The sequence below is a fragment of the Paralichthys olivaceus genome, chromosome 17 (assembly GCF_024713975.1).
Source record: "Paralichthys olivaceus isolate ysfri-2021 chromosome 17, ASM2471397v2, whole genome shotgun sequence".
In the NCBI taxonomy this organism is placed as follows: domain Eukaryota; kingdom Metazoa; phylum Chordata; class Actinopteri; order Pleuronectiformes; family Paralichthyidae; genus Paralichthys; species Paralichthys olivaceus.
In genome coordinates, this window is record NC_091109.1 from 10,282,254 (window position 1) to 10,301,968 (window position 19,715).

Here is a 19,715-nt window from a genome sequence, read left to right on the forward strand (position 1 = left end):
AGCCCCCTCATAAAACCTCGGGACAATGTCCAAGTGAGCCCACAACTCCAACAAGTTCAGAATGCATTAGTTAGGCTTTTACTGGTTTTAACAGATGTCATCAAATCACCCTCATCCTCTCCACTGGCTTCCTGTCCTTTTTAGAATTGATTTTAAGATTTTACTGATCACTTTCAAAGCACTTCGGGGTCATCATAGACATGTTGACCCCATATGCGCCTGTTCGCAGCCTTTTTCTCATTTGAAGAACGCAGCAGGAAAATCTCCACTCAGACGCATTAACAAAAACACAGGAATCTCCGGAGCGTTGAGGTGAGGGCTGCTGCAGCAGACATGAGGCAGGATGTGATGTATAGATTCCGCTGCTGACATCACATGATTTTGTTTACAACACACTGACACCCTATGAACAAAAGCTCTCTTGACATCTTGTCTTCATGTTCTTTTTCTGCTTCCTGAGATGGTTAAATTAGTTTTGTTTTTTTTGTTTTTGTGTCTGTCACGTTTTAGAAACATCATCAACATGCCTACTGGCTCGTAGAAAATCCTGCTGTAATCTCACATGGGCTCATTCAGACATCATCTAGAGTTTTACTAACAGGCTGGCAAAATCTGGAGACTCTCACTCACATTTTTTTTGCTTTCAGAGGATATCAGGAGATGATCTGGAGTTCAGTGCATGTCTGTGCCTTGTACTTACTCTGAGGTTGATATTAGTTAGAGTGAATACCTAAATACAATAAAAGTTAATAAAAGAATGAATAATGAACAAACAGATTATCGTGGACAATGATTCTTGAGATATGAACTGCAGCTTGTAAAATCGGAAACTTCCACACCAGACAAGTCAAATGACTCCATTCAAAAAGCCATTGAACAAATCATGAGAAATGCTCGCTGAGGCCGTGGTCGAGGGATTCTGTGATAAATTCATCATCACCAGAGGACGATTCAGCACAATTATCAATCTTGATGAGGCCAGTCCTCACAAAATATTCATCCTCCTGGCAGCCAATTACCCGGAGCAGAGCCCTGCAACGCAAAGAGTTCCTGTGCCCTTCAAGAAGTATTCTCGGAAAAAAGAGAAGGTGTTAGATTTAGTTTTATCCCATTGTGTGCATTTGACAGGATATAATGTGTTTCCTTGTATGCGACTGTCACAGCCTTTGTTCTTATCAATGATCCCCAGCAACAAAATGTGCCCTACATCTCTGTGCGTCTCTGTCACTCAGCTTCTCCGACTGGCCTAGATCTGAAGTGATGGCTGATGCAGTTCCTACAAGTAGGGTGTCATTCAGATCCTCTCCCAGCATTCATCTCTACTACAAACAGAAGCCTGAGGTCTCAGTGGAGCCCTGTGAGCACACACACCAGACGACTTCTTAGCTGTTGCTTGTCTTGCTGCCACACAGCGAGGCAGGGGTACACAGGATTGTTAAGCGGGTGGGGGAGGTGGGCGTTGCATATGTGGGGCTGACGTTTCTATGAAAATATATCTCTGAAAATAGATACTGCGCACATGTGGATCTCTACATGGGATAACCCCATCCAAAAACACTGAACACTCAGACAAGTGTGTTTAGAGGCAGGTTGAGAATAGAAAACACAATATGTCCTTAACTTGGCAGAAAAGTAGCTAAAGTAGGATCTTAAACCTCTTGAAAGTCATATAATAGTTAATAAAGGTGAGTTTAAACACTTTTTAATTAATACACTATGATTAATTGTGTATTTTAATATAACCTTGTTTTTGTGCAACTCACTCTGATCTTTACAAACATAACCATTTAATTAAATAAAAATCTGAATCATAACTGCATAAAAAAATGTTTTTGTCTCATTATGATGCTCAAATGATTCTAGACAATGTAAAAGAAGCTTAAACTGTATATAAAGATGGCAACACGACTGCTCCCCAAAAGTGAAGCCAATGTCATGTAAAGCCAATCTTCCAGGTTAGCAGAATAAAAGTTTCTTGACGGTGGTTATTATCATTTCATGCACATCATGATTGACAACTGAGACTGACTCGTGAAGCCTGGCAAGTATACAAACTCAGAGTTCAGTGATATGAATTAAAAACATTTATCATTTTCCAGGTTCACATTATTCTGATCCACTGTAACAGGGACACACTGATAATATCTGTGTCTATATTCTCATCACTTCTCAGGATTGACAGAACCAGGTCATTTGAATGGAGACGCCCCAGGAGTCACGTACATCTGTGCACTACTTTTGCACAGTTCTCGATTTGTGTGAACTCTCATTTCAACTATTCTGACCTTTGAGGAAACAGAGACTTGTCTATATTAGAGAACAAACCTCACTGTCTGCTGTTCAACCTTCAAAGAGGCATCTGTCACCATGGACCCATGACTGAATCTCATTGTGCCACTTCCTGCAGACTGAACATCTTCCTAAACGTGTTTCACCTAAATCAAAGCGTGACGTGTCTGCCTTGTCTGTGTCACAGTCTTACCACTGAGCAGCGGCTGGTTGCGTCTGTACGTGGCGGGCAGGGGTCCGAGCCGCTCCTGCCGCTGGTTCAGAACTCGGCCCATGTGGCCCGTGTGGCGCAGGCTGCCGACGGTCACGCTGTGCAGGTACACGGGCTCCAGGAAGTGACTCAGCAGCGCCCCCTGCAGGCCCAGGACATTCCATCTGAGGGGAGGGGGGCAAGAGAAAGAGGACAGTTGGGTGGGTGAGGAAGAGAAAGGAGGAGAGGTGTGGGTGAAAGAAAGATGGAGATAGGCAGAAGAGGAGGAGCATGTGGGAAGAGAGGCAGGAAAAAGGGGGAGGAAAAGGGAGAGATGGACAGAGAGCGTCAGTTAGAAACAATTTGATCATTATCTTGATGTGGGACGTGGTGACCCCCTACACACACACACACCACTAACCCTATAGATACACACTTCCTCTCCCACTTTCCCTGCCTCAGAGACACACTCCGTCATCACCAACATCAACACTGCCAAAGGTCAGTGCATCAGCATTCGTTGCACGCCACGACACATTACCATGTGCGCATCCATCGGCGCCATCGAGGTTAATGCACTGCGCGGGGGGCTACGGGGAGAAAAAGCTTCAGCCGACCGCCTCAGGGTGGGTTTCAGGGAGATCCACCAGTGACACAAAATCACTGTGGGGCTAATCCTGGCAGCCACAGCCACACCAGATACTGTAGCCAGCTGGTCATGTGCCACCCACTGTTGAAATCCACTCTATTTAACCAGCAGATGCTAATTTATGGATGGAAAATGATAATTAGCTTGTTTATTATCATAGCTGCCCTTCACTCTCACACACACACACACACACACACACACACACACACAGAGACACACACACACTAGACACATGCACACACACACGCACTTGTGCACACACACCTGAGTTGTGAACGTCAGGCTAATGATGTTATATGAGTCACAATCAGACGCTCGACAATATGCTACTAATCAGTACTACATCATTGTTCTTTTTGTTAATCAATGTCTCTTTATCTGCTTGTGTTTTTATTTCATGCCGCCTTAATAATCTCTCATTACGGCTTCTTTCACCTTCCGAACAGTCAATTAACACCAACGACTTTCTGGGAAATCAGGAATTAGTGTCCGCCCACCACTACCTGCAATCTGTCCTTCCCTTCTCAAACAGAGAGGAGGAGCTTTGCACGCACGCACACACACACGCACAAACCAAAAGAGAAATAGTTTAGCCTGAAATATTAATTTTGCCAGAAAGCGACACCGTGAATCAGAAACATCTTCTAATCTCATGCAAGAAAAGAGCCATCTGGCTAGGGTGTGTGAATTTAAAGAGGAGAGAGGCCTCCTCTCTCGCTGTCTCTCTACATCTATCCTTTCTTCCCTCCCATGGTAAACGCCGACCATTAAAGTAATGTGCTCATCTACATAAAACTGCGGTGGAATGGAGAACATCATCGTTATATGAAAGCCATTTAGGCCCCTCAATTAAATCCAGCTGTCGACTTCAAATCAAATATTTTCCAAGGAGCTTCGCAGGACTCTGGCTTAAGACAACAAAACGATGATCATCAGGTGAAGTGATGGTGGAACGACACTGACTATTATCTGAAATGTTTATGATGAGAGCGGAGATCCTAAAGCCCCCTATCATCGAAGCTGGGCTCACTGTAATAAAGTGTAGGAAGTGAAGGAATAAGCTCAAAATGAGTGTGACAGATGACAAAAAGTGTATCTAGGGGATCACTTAAAGACTGCAGCAGTGTGTGTGTGTGTGTGTGTGTGTGTGTGTGTGTGTGTGTGTTGGGACCCAGATCCACCCTCCATCCCGACCTTGATAAACTGGCCCTCAGTGACCCACTCCCTTTAACGACGGCCACCGATCATTTACAGCGATAAAAAATGAAAAGGAAGGTAGGAGGCTGCGGAGCAAAGGGAGTGCGAGACAGAGGGGGGGGTGGCGTCGGGAAAGAAAAGCAGGGTGTCCCCTCTCCTTCCCCTGTCACTCTATTTTTTTGTAAAGTAATTGCTTTCACCCCCGTTGGTGACCTGGGTAGATTTAATCACACCATCTCCAGCCCTGGCCAACTGAATCAAATTGGTCAAATTAACAGTGGCTCCACAAGAGAAGGGTTCACCTCTCTCTCTGTCACACGCACGCACACACACACAAGCACACACACACAAACACACACACACACACACACACACACACACACACACAGTGGCTCAGCTGTGGTCCTGTATGGCTCAGTTGGCACAGTGTGGTGCTTACTAAGCTGAATTTGTGGGTTCAGTCATGGCAAAATAACTGAGACTATATTAAAAATCGACTTCAGATATTTTAGAAAATGGAAGTGAAGTATTATTATTGTTGGGCACCTTCATTGTGTTTTGATTATTTTTAGTCATGCCAGAAGCTCCGGGGATGGAACAATGATTTGCTGCTACACTGACTGGTGCTAATCACAATAATCCTAAAATACAGTACATGTTGTGAATGTGGTGGATATCAGCGAACATGCCTTTTCAATGTATGTTATTGGACAAAAGAGGAAAACGTACAAATGAAAACTTAAATTCATGGCACAGCTCAGTTCGACACACAATGTTTTTTTGCTGCTTATGTTTACAAACCTCTCTGAGTCAGTTCACTGACTTTATGACTTTTCTCAAACTTTGCCACTGTTACACTGTGTTCTAATATTGTCTGTTAGCTGTAACACTTGTGGCCACAGTTTGTCAAAGTCTGACTTGCAACCTTGGTTTAAACTGAGGTGTCACACATATACACTATATTCATAACTGAGGTCATTCTATAGCTTCTCCAGTTGCCTCTATTGTTATTCCTGTCTATATTTTTTCTGATATCTGAAGAGATGTCTAAATTCCCCTCTGCAAAAACCTTCAGCTCTAATGTGTCGACATAAATTGACTTTTGAACCTCAGAATCCAAGTTTCCGACCTCAGCTGTAGAAATGTAGAAATAAATGGACACATTTCTGATTATATTATGGATCATTTGCATAATGAACCACACAATTTAAAACTTGTAATATTTAAAAATGTCCACAGATTCACTCTTAGTGTTTTTGCTTCATGTAAATAAATGTATGCACATGCACAACGTTTACAGACAGATGCTTTTACTCTTAACACATGAAGACGATGTGAAGATGGAGGTGGATGAGTAAGGCTGTCCAGATTTAGCATCGCCGTCTGTTCTGCACTCGCGTGCCAACATGCAAACAACACGTTACCGTTGGTTTATATTACAATTTGCCAGTGAAGGTGAGATAATGTGATGATTTTTTTATGGTCCACTGAAATGGCAGAAACCACTTGAATAGCCTAAATGAATAAATAGACCACAGTGGGAGTCAGCCCTACAGATTTGATTAATACACTTATTCATTAAAAAGGGATTAGCAATTCAAGTCAAATATGGGAAATCGATATCATCATCAGGGCTGCAAATGATTTCATATATAGCATGACTCATAGCAGCATACACACACACACACACACACACACACACACACACACACACACACACACACACACACATTGACATGCTAAGGTAAATATCAGACAAACCTGTACCTGGATCATAACTCACATTTCCAAATGCTTTATTTAAACAGAGATTACTTCTTCTCATAAAGAAGATAATCTTCTCATAAAGTTAAACTCTTCCATCGATCCTTCCCCTGTTTTCTCTCACAGATGTGCTCATCATAGTTTATGTTCAGGAACCATGTGTCTACCTTCGATACAATATCAGTACAATCCACGTCATGAGAAGTGCAATAGTCAGTATGGGCAGGACTGCAAATGAAAACTAGATACTTGAGATCATAGACTGTGAATAAAGATGGACGACAAGTCACAACTTCCTGCCATGATCCAGATGTGAAGTCAAAATATCTCTAATATGAACGCTGCCATCTTGCACATTTGGAGTCAGAGAAACGTTGATACCAGGATGTAAATTATTATTCTAATTCATTATTCCATTCCTTTACTGTAAATTCTTCCGTCCCTATCAGGATCCTATAGATCGATGACTGTGGTTTTGCAGTGATCCTATTAGACAGTAATTGGGCTGTAGAAAGGTTTTGCATCTCTTTGTCTTAAAGGTTACTATGGTAATCTACCCTGGTAAGAAATAACACTGACAACTCTGAATTAAACCTGGATCTACCTCGATAACAACAGATCCTGCTTCATAATGAAGGCCCCTGCCTTTCAGGTATGAATCAGCTTGAAGGATGTTCAGTGTTGCAGCACAGAAAGGTGCTTTTACCAAATTTAGTTTGAGAATAAAGTGTTTTGATTGTCACTTTGAACGAGTACCAAAATAATAAATAAAAAAACAACTAATACATGAAACCCAAGAATGCAGGGAAGCTTTAATCCATTTGAACTCATCATCTGACAGCACTGACCTGGTGATCTTGTCGGTGCAGGACATGGTGATGAGCTGCTCGCCCTGTAAGACGCCGTCCCAAGTCTGGACCGCCCCCCGACATCGCACCGGCACTGTTCCCTCCCCGGACTCGATTTTGGTCCGCAGGTGGTTTCGGTGCTTCCTCATGAGGTGTCTGCTGCTGTGTACTGTCAGAGGCACAACACACACACAACCACATTTCAGGTCATTAGGTCCTCCCTTGCAGATGCTGTCACGTGTAATTTCTAAATAATAAACAGTCAATTAGCTTTAAATACAATGAAAGTGGAGACTCCAATATTACACAATATTGACAGGAGCTTATGTCGAATAATAATTATGGATATTCTCAGCTCCTAATTATTGGTGTAACAGGCTGCATGTAAACTTAAACAGTTTTGTCCAGTGAAAGATAATTCATTCACACAGCTTCAAGCAGTTTTCACCAATCCATTAATCTGCAGCAGACTACAAATACTGCAGCTCCTTCCAAAGCAAGAAAGTTTAAATCAGGTTAATGGGCTCTTTTGGGGAATTAGATGTATTTTGGGACCGTCGCCTGCCTGGTTGTAAATTAAACAAGTGTTTGAATGGATTGCAATTAATTAATGTCACGTTATTATTTTTCAGTTGTAAGACTGACTTTGCTCCTGAGTGAAGGTTATAAACTCTTTCTGTATGTGGAAGGCATATCTCGCAGAGTGTTCATCTTATTGGCTTCACACTTGGCATGTGTGTATTTAATGGCCACAGGAAATTTATTGTCAAATTTGGTGTGATTTGAAAGCACTATACCTACAATATTAAAAAATAACTGAAAAAAAACATACATAAAGCTAATTTAGTTTCACTTTATGAGAAACATTAATTATGAATTCTTTATTGCAGATAAACCAGGTGGGATGTTTTCTAATTTCACCCTGCACGGTAGACTGTTTTTAAAAAGCTCTACACACAACGTCCAGCGCACAAACAAAAGGTTCACAGTATATTGTAGAACTGTTTGAGGAGGACTCACTAATGAATAGAGAAATCATTCTAGAGGCAGGCAGAACAGACACTGCACTAGTTTTACAAGCTGAGGTAGATCAATTATGTGGTCTACCTCCTAACTGTGCTGCACAAGGCACAAGCAACATATCAATAGGCTAAATATATAACATTTGTTACATTGCTATTGATGAAAATTACATTTCTATAACTACTGATATTGTTTTACCATGAAACCCTAATTCAAACAGAAGATGTAGATAGATAATCCTTGTTTTTATCATAACCTCATTTATTATAGGAAAAACTCTTCTTCCTTTCCAATTTTTTCCTGTGTGGCTGTGAAAAAAATGTGTAAAAAAAAATTAAGCCCCCCCTGACAGCTCAGAAATATTCCAGGAAAAGGTACTAAGTCATTTTCTAATCTCTGAGAGTGCACTGCTGAACATTTAAAAAGGTTTAATGACCAAAAACGTCAAGTTCAAAGGCTCCTCTGATCTGACGCCATCGTCTTTTCTGCCTCTCTCTGCTGGTTTCATGAAAATCCCACCATGTACTGAGCTGTGTACATACATACATACTCTGAGCTTCAATCTGCGATGACAGATGGAGAAAAAACACATGCATTCTACGTATGGAAACAGCAGTCCAGATTACTCGTCAGCATTTTTAAATGAATGTAGAATTTATTTTCAGTGGGTGAGCGATAAAATGTCACTGAGCCAGCACAGCGTGGCTGGAAGAGGCAAAAGGAGTGTGACATGGAAAAGATGCCAGCACCTTCACAGGAAATTATCTTAGAGGCTGAATGAGGGCAATGGCAGATTAAACTAAATACCGATGTGTGTTTGTGTGAAGTCAAATAGTAGAATTTTGTATTTTCCTGATTTTAGTCAATGTTGTCAACTGAGTGAAAAACAAAGGAAACAGAGAGGCCAGGTATCTTACGGTCAGTGGTGATTTCATAGGGCGAGTTGAGTCTCCCGTCGCCACACGGTGACGTGCTGATGTACATGTGGAAGTGGACATCGTCTCTCAACCTGAAGCCGCACTCCTTGTGCCGCATGAATATCGAATCCTCCCAGTCCTCTGGCCTTTTACTACAGGAGTGAAAGTGAGAGGAGAAAAAACACAAGAGAGACAGATGAGAAAAGTGGCAACATTCATCACAACATGGGAAATAGATTTCTACTGTTCAGAGACGGAGAGAGATGGACACCGGCCCTCACTCTGACCACAGTCCCATTCTCCCGCCGTCAGACGGACTCCTGGACATTACTCAGGCTGTCCAAATGTCTCAGGGGAGACAGGGGGAGGGCGTTTAACCCACTCCTCTAAACATGCTTTGCATTTGTGTCAACATAGGGTCAAATGAAGAACTGGCTCAGTTAAAAAAGTGGTTAAAATAGAAGAAACATGACAGAAAGAGAAATGTCACGTCAGAGATAAATTGTGGACAAAAAATAATTGACAAAATCTTGTTAATCTTATTTATTAATATTGATAAATATAAATATATGAAATTGTAGACACAATTTTTTAACAAAAAAGTCCTCTTCATTTTCATTGCTGAAGAAACACAATCACAGTTTTTTCTCAACACTTCTCCCATTATGGCTGTAGGAGTCTGGAACAATGCACAGAGGTGGGAAATGAACATGACATCAACAGCGGCGCTTTGTTCAGGTGACATTTGCACTCACTTTAAAAATAACACTGCCGAGAAAAACGTGAGCGTATAGTTTTGTCAGGAGAGAAGCCCCCACCACATACCTGAAGATAAACCACTCAGAGTAAGATGACTTATGTTAAGATGTTAATAGAGTTAAACACGTTAAAGCCATATAAAAAAATAATACTACTACATTATGTGTTAGCATCTCACAACTATTGGACATTGCTCTCAGAAAGGGCTTTAACCTCAATGAAAAGTCAATACTCCAGTCAGATACATTCCATAACTTTTGATTGAGACACATTTATTTGCTCAATACTCATTCTTGGTCCTTGGAAAACTTAATCAAATACAAACTGTGACTAAACCTAACTAAAGAAATTAACAATAATGTAAAGTGCAGCTACATTTGCAGATTAGTAAAGTTGTTTTCCCATTCATTAATACTGAAGACTTGCACATAATCAAACTTAAAACTCCTCAAAACTGGGTCACTAATTGTGCTGTGTGCAGGAATAAGAGCTTCATCACTCACATACACAAGTTCATACGTAATATATTTAAAGTATGCATCACAATGCAAGCCATGGCTGCACTCTTTACATAACCTCTCCTCTGTCTCCCACGTCCTTTCACTCAGTGTAAATATGGCAGTTCTGGCATTTTGTGTGGTCCTTTCATTATGACTTATCTTCCCCATTAGCCATTTTACTCAGCTGCAAAGTCTCTGCACCTGCCAGCCAGCATTGTGCTAAGACAAAAAGTCAATGCTGTGTATGCAAATATGACATTCAACAATCTCGACTTCTTGCCGCTAATCTGATGAATCAGCGTCGCTATAGGGTTCCTCGGGGGGAGCTCAAAAACAAAATAAATGCTTGTGCACTGGAGGAGGTAAGAAGTCAGAACTCACCCTGACTGTCTCCTGATGCTGGTAAAAAAAACTATTTGGGACAGTCTATGTGCACGAAAGCATCTTGTGCAGGTTGCAAAGGCACAGGAAGTTGTTAAAAAGGTGCTCAAAACAAATAGGCCACTGAGACCCTGAGCTGAACGGATTTGTTTTTGTGATAGTATGCTTGGTTAGCTGGAGAGGGGAGCACACACGGCTCGTTGATTTTTGAAAAGTCTCCAGTGGACAAAGCATGGCGGTTTGCATGAGGCTTATTATAGAGAATGTTCATTGGCACTGCAGCAGGAGGTCACAACAAACAAGATACTTCATGCTATTAAGCCTAATGTAATGCAGTACAAACTGAAGACCATCGGTGGCAGCTTGTGAACTAAAAGAATTACGGAGAAATGGCTGAAACAATGTAACTTGGACTTATATATACATATTCACCGGTGGATTATTAACTATGTACTTTTACTTCAGTATTAATTTAGATACTTGTTCCACTTTTCTGCTCCTTTATTTAAATTCTACTATTCTCTCCGATGTATAATTACTGGATAACGATATGACCACCTTCTAAAATGAGTTTAAACTGTTAAAATGAAAACACCAAAATGCTGTTTAGACGTTTGAATATGAATAATTATATTCTACTCAAATGAAAGGGGATTTTTTTATGCATCATGATTACTTTTACATTCATTACCAGCTAAATTAAGAAACAATTAGCGACGTGTCTCCACTTCCTCCCACTTTCTGGAAATGAAGCCAAATTATCCTGGATACGAACACTGCTATCTTGCAAATTTGGAGCCAGAGCCTGTGCAGTAGCGACAGGGGGATTGACCCACGATAGCAAGGTCCTGGTGACACAAGCGCTTACACCCATCGTGACTCAGTCTCAGCTGCCATTTGACCCTATTTTAATAGCATCAACTAATTATTAAAATCTAAATTTCAGTAAAAATGAGCATTGAACATCGTCATGGAGGAGGTGGGGTTTATGACTTATACGGCATAAACTTACACGTTTGCCAAGTTATCATGGATCATTTGTTTTACAGGTCAGTTCAGTACACATGATCAGTAAAGAAGCAACAAATGGAGGCAATGGATTGATCAATAATATGTCGGCTTTCCAGACTATCGGTCGACTACATCTTTTGAGTGTAATCTGGCTATTTCAGGGCCTTAATACCACAGATGCATCAGGGTTGCAGAGAATCAAAGTACAGCACCATTAAAAATGACTGTGTGTCTTAAATATACTGCTGAACATAAAGCTATTACCTCAAGAAGAGTTCAAGTTGAGAGTAGAGGAAGCGGAGCAGGGCTCTCCGGGCCGTGACTTCAGCGTGACAGTCATTGACCACCTGCCCCTGGTCACTCAGATACTCGCCATTGATGCACTTGGTGCCCGTGGATAAGGCCACCACCTGGGCGTGCCTCAGGTCCAGTCCTGTTGAACACATACACAAAGACAAATGTTCCTGTCATACGTTCCATTGACTGCATGTCAAATTTAACAACAGTAAAGTGGGAAAACATTAGGGAGCTCAGATTATAAATGTAGCTGTTGTTTTTCTGTTTGTAATTTATGTTTTCATGCTTAATCAATAAAGACTTGTCTTGTGTTGCATTATATTTTGACTAATGTGAATGGGACATAGGTGTCATAGATTAATCCTTCCACCAGAGGAGAACAGGTCATCTCTGGTTACTGGGTTATTTCCATAACCTGTGTTCTCAGAGTACAGTGAATCTGTGAGTGTCTCTCTCAGAGGCTGCTATCACACCAAACCATCCAGAACTAACCAGATCACCTCCAACAATAAACCAAGTCGACACTGGAGTGGGCTGAGGCTAAAACCAGCAAAGGAAGCAGGAAACTCTCCCTTAATTACTCTGAAACACAAGCTCAACCGATGCTCTCTGTGACTCTGTGGTCACTTTACAGATAATAACATCAACCAAGCATGGACATCATGAGCTGGCCCTTTCCCACCCACCTCAGTACAACTTACAAACACCGTTGCATGACCAGATTCTGACCATCTATCCATCTGAGGAGCAAATGTCTTTTTTGATGATATTCTTGATGACATTATCAATGATACAATAACAGCATGAAAAAAGCAGAGAAGCAGACTCTCCACATCAAAGGAGATCAGAACCACTACTTCAAATACAGTTTGATAGATTAGTCCTGTTGTTCCCAACTGAGGGGTCAGGCCCCTCTAAAGACTCACCACATAAATCTGAAAGCACATGAAAATTACGATTTGATTGCATTTTTGAAATAATATTATATCATATATACATTATTTGATTATTTTTAAATGAAAGCAGTATAGAGATGATAATGTTCCCTCTGAAATGCAGTAGATTAGAAGCATGAAACAGCATAAAATGAAAATACTCCAGTAAAGTATATAAATATAATTAGACACTTTCTACCACTGCAAGCATGTGTCCTTAACAAAAGCAGCACACCATCTAACACACATGCTTCAGCATTGATTTCATTTGTCAGCTATTGCCTCCCTGACAATCAGAACCTTGAGAGTTCCAGATAACTCTGACTGGGTTCATAAGATGGGAGACATTTCTACTGTGACTCAAAGAAACAAGAGGAGAGATTGCAGATCACACGTCACCCCGCCTCGCTTCGTCTTTCTCTTTTCTCAGCGAGGATTCAGACCAGCACCTGGCTGTGTGAGAGGCCGGCTGACTGACAGATAGACAGGGGTTGGGGGTGTCTGGATCAGCACGTTAACGGCATGCCATTCCTTCCTAGGCTGCCACAAATCTCTCCCATCGCCTCTGAAAGTCAGGCTTCGTTGGCTCCTGGCAGACCCGCGGGCGCCACCGGCCCTGCACAGGAGCTTTTATCTGACTCGGCCCAGATGGCACTGTGGCGGTGGAGTCCTGACAAGGGGAGGAGGGCAGGGGGAGGAAAAAGCTGAGGGAGGGTGGAATGTGTGGGGAAAAGGAGCATATAGATATATAACGGAAGAAAGTCTGAGGTAAGATGGAACAAATTCAACTTTTTCTCAAAAAACTTCAAATAAAATCTTCTAAGATGGTATGAAGTGAGTTATATGTCCTGTGCTGTTTGGATTATCAAACCTTACTTTCTAGGACAGTAAAAACATTGTTATCAGAAGATTGAGATTATTTTCACATGTCGACACATCTCAGTCGTGGACGAATAATTTTGTTGTTTTTACTTTAATTTCGAAAAAAAAGTTTGCCCTGTTTTTCTGAAATAATATAAACAAAGAAAATCAGCAGAAGTGTACTAATCCAGTAAAACAGGGCCAACATTTTTCTCAAGGGAATGCATCACGCTTCTGTCCTTAAACCTGCACTAACCGCTATTTGTTTTTCTGAGAATTTAATCTCTCAGTTTCTATCAAACAAACAGCTTATCCACACTTCCAGCAGATACTATATTAGGCAACATCAACAGTGATTTGGAGTCTTGTGTCTGGGCAGAGAATGAGTTTTAGTTTAACTCTCAGTGGGTTTTCAGAGCCTTTACTCTGAAAGCACATGTCTGGGACACTTTGAGTGTGATGAGAGTGAACAAGTGAAATTGTCTGCTTAAAAAAAACAAAACAACAAAAACAACACACTAAAAGAGGCTAAAATGCTGGTTGTCAAGGACGCATTGTGTTGTCGATCCACAAACAACATGTATGTGGGCGGAAAGAGTGGTTCTGCTCCAAACCAATGACGCAGCGTTATGGATGACTACAATCGTCTACTATCTTTTTTTCTTGTCTTATTTTCTTTTTGTGTACCAGAAAAACATGAAGAGGATGTGACATGAGCAGGACAGAGCGATCAGATCTCAATGCGAACATTGGAGACACATATTAATACCAGGTGTAAATGTGATCAGGATAAAATCACATCTACCATCTGGATTTGAAAGTTGTTTTAATTCCTGGTGTAAATGGAGTGTCTGTGTTTTTGTTTCCGCTCAGACTCTGAACTCACCAGAAACTCTGGTTCTTTGTGTCCTTCCCCTACAATCTCTCTCCTCCTCCTCCTCCTCCTCCTCCTCCTCCCACTCCTCTCTGTATGTTTGGAAGCTGATAAACAAATGTGTCCCAGCATGTGGACACATTTGTTACTCAAACTAAAACAGTTTCAATTCACACGGTCGCATCTTTGTGTCAATTTTCACATCTCTGCTTTTTATAAAAGCTCTTTAAAATTGTATTTTCCAAAATCTGCTGCTTGTTCTGTGTAACCACACAGTAATATATCCTATAAAAATCTACTTACATGAGAGGCTGCTGATTCACATTTTGCCATTCTTTTTTTTTCTAAGTCAAAAGTCAAATAAAAACCAGAGGAAGCAATTCAGGATGATAAATTAAAACAAAAGAAAAGTTGTAAATGTATTAAGCCCTGCTGATATAAAATAATAATGGTTCTCTGCTCATATAGTGAGAAATCATATAGCCATATTAATGTATGCATTAGCATGTTACCACGCATAAACGATTTAAACATCGTATAAACAGATTGTGATGATGTACCATATCAAAGTGTAGTGTATTAATCAAATAATCAATCATTTAGGGTGAGCAGAGATAAAACAGGCTGACTACATTAAATATTTAAGACAGTACAGTCTGACAGTACATTTACGACAGTACATAAAAATCTTTTTATCATGAGTTCAACAATTGTCATTCCCTGTAAGCAGTACACCCCAATTCCTCCTCCACGATAAGGCGAGTTCAAAAAGGTAACAGACTCTCCCAATTCATTCTCCTGCTTTTCCGTGCCGTTCCACTTTGCGATTGTTTAGATCAATTTTGCAGTGGATAATTTCTGCTGTGCTGCTCGCTACCCTGCCATGAAATTGGCACCGAGGTTGCCTTCAGTTTGCAGGAGAGAGGCGCGGAGGACAAGAGATGAGTGAAAGAGAGCGGGTGGAGAGCCAGAGGCGCTGTGCTGTTTTTAAACCAGGAATAATCAGCTGCATCACAGAAACACAAAGAGAGAGGGTCAAAGGAACAAGGTAGAGTGGAGTCAAAGGCCTGAGGCGCTCTTCATACACAGATACATCTGTTGATCACTGCTGATTCAAAGATCAAATAATCATGTACATCACAAAGTGAGACCTGCAACTGCTCTGTGCACAACACAGTCAGTGGTCTTTAACTGGAGGACAAAGCACACGCGGCCAGACTATGGGGATTGGGGACTGAAATCCAGTATCAATCATGGCCTGTGCCTATGCAACCGAATCACAACGTAGATTTCGGTGCCTCAGTCCGGTGCCTGAGCTCTGTGCTGAAACAGTTGCCCTGGTTACAGGCATCATAAACATCAGCACATGTGCCTAATAAATATTACACTGAACTCTGGATGCAACACTCTCTCTACAGGGCTCTGGCAGCATATAACATTAACCTGCAGATAGCTAGTAGCTACCTCGAACTCAGGTTGACACAAAAAAACTAAATGCCCAAAGCTAAATGATCAAAGGTTTGGAATATGATCCACCACTGTGTACAGAAAAACTTAATGAAGCATGTGGCGATGGTGGGATACATTCGAAAGCAAAGGGATGCTTCGTGTTTGACTTCTTGTGTGACGACATGATGAGCACATCCGCCGGCAGTAAGGGTGTCTCTGGCCCCGACGATGACAATGAATGATGAGTTTGGAGTATTTTGCTGTATTAAGCACTGAAACTATTTAATTTAGTGTTCATTTATCGAAGTAGGTAAGTTTATATTTATCATGGGATTTTGTTATTTAGTTATGATAAAAGCTTTGCACATATTTATATTTGTAGTATAATAACAGTTAAAAAGAATTTGACTTCAAATTTGTTTTGTCCATTAAAAAAAAAAAATTGGTTCTGACATCATCTAGGCACTCGTACCATACCGTATAGATTTATCACCAGTATTGGCAAAAAAACAAATGACACCAAACCGTAGCTGTGGCTCAGGAGGAGAAGACAAAGGTACTATGCATGTATTTACTGTTTCTATGGCGACTCACATGTCAGTTGTTCCGTCAGGTGCACACATGAGTTTTATTCACTCTTGACTACTCATTGACGACCTGGACGACTGTTCCTGAGCTCGGCTGAAGTGAAAAGTGAAGTAGGAGGTGTGGTAACAATCAAGCACGGGGGTGCAATTTTCCCGTCAAGAATTAACTGGAATTAGCGCAGACGGCATCACCCCCCCCCCATGAGGTCAAACGTGTGACAAATTTGCACTCATATTTAAAAAACCCTATAATTAACATATTATTAGGCTTTTCAAGGCTAAATTGGCCAGTTTAATTTATTTAACGCTACATTATCTTCAACCATGAGGATTCTGGTTTCCTATTGGGAGAAGGTTTTGTAGCAGATCCAGTCCAAACTGCTTCGGTCATATTTTTTTAAGTAATTTTATGATATCAGCACATGTGACTAAATTTTGTTCCCCTTTAAATCCTATTGTGCCACAACACTATACCCTGCAGACCAGCACTGTGCACCATGGAGTGTTTCCTGTGCCACTTAGTCATGAAAATAGAGCTAAGAACGACATTATGACCTCATGTGTATTTGCAAGTAGAACCTGGGTTTTTTGAATGTCATAAAGCAAGTTTACAGTCAGTCAGCATGTTTATAAAAATGCTACAATAAACCGTCTGTGCCAACACTGGATTTCTGTGTAATGGTGCATGGCCTCACTCCACAACACGTGTCCTGCACTTGCTGGTTCCCTGTCTGAATATTGAGGAAAATGGCCGTACTATTGAGGCTGCGTCACACTATGTTACACAGCGCTGCAGCCGACTGTGAGCCAGTCGTTTAGGTTGTTAACTCCAGAGAGCAAACCTTCATTCAGCTTTTGACTTCAGAGGCCAGATTACTGATTTTAAAGGGGCTGGTCTCTTCCTGGGAAACAAAATATGGAGGAAGTTCATTGATGTCAACGAGAGACGCATAAAAGACCCAGGAACTTGTAAAATCAGGTGGTATGTTGAAGGGGGAACTCCAGCGATTCAGAATTGGGTGAGAAGCTTGACCTATAGTGCTAACTATTGCACCAACGTGCAAAACAATTCAGTTTGTATACCACCAAATCACAACATAGATTATCTCAAGGAACTTTAAATTGTAAGTTGAGACCTTAAAATATAATATTATAGACAAACCCAACAACAAGCAAACCTGGAGAGGGGGAGAGATGAGAAGGAGAGAGAGAGGGGAAGATGGTGTGAGAACAGTTGTGTAACTGTTATATTTAAGTTCTGTCAGAGTTGCTGTTATAATGACAATAGTAATGATACTTATGTTATTCACAATAACAGCAGCAATGATTGCATCCATACTTATATCATAAATAATAATAGTAATAATGATAATAAACATAGGTTGAATAATTTCCAGAAAAGTGTTTATGATGTCACAGTGAAGTTGACCTTTGACCTTTTGCATATAAAATGCAACCACTTTTTTAATGTTATTTTTTATGTTGTTAAAAAATGCATCATGATTAGCGTATTATTTTTTGGGCCAAAAACATGTTTTGTAAGATCACAGAACTTTGACCACAGAAGCCAAAACTTAATGTTTGTGCCAAATTTCGAGGAATTCCCTAAAGATGTTCTTGAGAATGGGACGGATGGTCAACCTGTTGCTTGCGTGAAGACATAAAAATGCTCCAGCCAGTCTTGATAGACTCAGCCAGTACTAACAAGTGAATCACTCCACAACCAGAAAACTAATGCAGATATCTACAAGGTAGAAGTGAAACTATATGCCGACACTAATTTGGAATCATTATCAAACAGAAAAAAGACCCACACAAATGACTTAACCATGAACTTTACCCTGATCCATTATCACACACTGCAATGAAGAGACGCTACATAGCTATTATCACAATCCCTTTATTCTCGTTGGTTATACAACAGCAGGAAAATGTTTCCATTATCTCTGAGCGCCATAAAGCAGACATTCAAACGTTTTCTTCCAAAGCAGAATGTGCTCTGAAGGTCAACTTTTAGTAAACTCATTTATATGCCATTTAGGTTGAGCTCCACAAATCCTATCTTTCATGTGGGTTTTCATCACAAGATGTTGGACGATTATGCTGAATGTCAGCCAGCGTGTGTCGTTTGAGTCACAGGAGATCTCTGAAAATGCTCAGCACTCGCAGAGAGCCAGACAGAGCGAGAGAGAGAGAGAGAGAGAGAGAGAGAGAGAGAGAAAAACACATCTTGGCAAGAATAGAGAATTCACCCTGTTGAATCTTTATTAGCTTTAACAGGCAACTGCTCTGAACATATAAGGGCTTCTTTGTGAAAGGCTGCTGAAGCTCTCAAATCTCTCTCCGCTGCAACACACTCTGGGCACATCTCTGCTAATTTTTTATATATTTTTTGCCTCTCAGCAAGCTGTTTTGTTGCCGGATGTGATTACTGAACGTTAAAATTTGCAGCAGCCGGAAGAACAGATAAAGAGAAGAGAAGAATCCCTATTTGAAAAATGGATATGCAGACTAAGAACCATAGCTTAACTGCCATTTGTAATCAACTTGTTTTAAACCCTTTGCTCTCATCTCTTTCTTTGAGTCCCTGTGGTATTTCCTCCCACTCAGAGTCCCAATAAAAAGCCTCAGAAGGAGGTTCTCTGGTCCCGTCCGACAAATAAGTAAAAAAAGGAAGAAATAGAGGAGGGGTGGGCCAACATTTCATGTGGCCGTTCCTGATTTTTCATGTCTCTGAGCACATCTGTACATTGTTTACCATCTCCAGACACCCAGTGCTATCTCAGATCAATTCAAATGAGATTTTCCACAGTATTTGACGATGTGTGCTGGTTTACTTTGGCGTGCGCCTCACAAACTCTCAGGCTGGTGGCGAGGCTAATCTTGCTCAGGTTGGGGCTTCAACTGTCTCGGTGGGTGGAAGGGTTTAGGTGGATTGGGGTTTTGCCGCCTGTCTACGTTTCAAAGACGTACCCTGATTAATATTCATGAGGCGAGAGCTGAGGCATGAAACACACAGGGAAAGACAGAAAGAAAGAGAAGGAGTTGGTGGGTGGGAGTGGGGGGGGGGGCAGGACTCCCCAGTGTCCCTGTCAAGTTTTGTTGTCTGACTGCACTGACATTGGCCACCACACCACCTCCGCCTCACTGCGAACACTTGGCAGCCCCACATCTGGATCTTTGA

At 41.2% G+C, this 19,715-nt stretch overlaps 1 protein-coding gene across 1 annotated transcript in view; it reads right to left on the minus strand.

Moving 5' to 3' along the window:
- The window catches only part of adarb2 (adenosine deaminase RNA specific B2 (inactive)), a 221,803-nt gene that overhangs the window by 10,021 nt on the left and 192,067 nt on the right, over nucleotides 1-19,715 (minus strand). Inside the window, exons 6-9 of the mRNA XM_069513099.1 lie at nucleotides 11,793-11,961; nucleotides 8,878-9,029; nucleotides 6,938-7,106; nucleotides 2,483-2,664 (exon numbers count right to left, since the gene is read on the minus strand). Of these exons, the coding sequence (XP_069369200.1) occupies nucleotides 2,483-2,664; nucleotides 6,938-7,106; nucleotides 8,878-9,029; nucleotides 11,793-11,961 (672 nt within the window). The remainder of the gene's footprint in view (nucleotides 1-2,482; nucleotides 2,665-6,937; nucleotides 7,107-8,877; nucleotides 9,030-11,792; nucleotides 11,962-19,715) is intronic.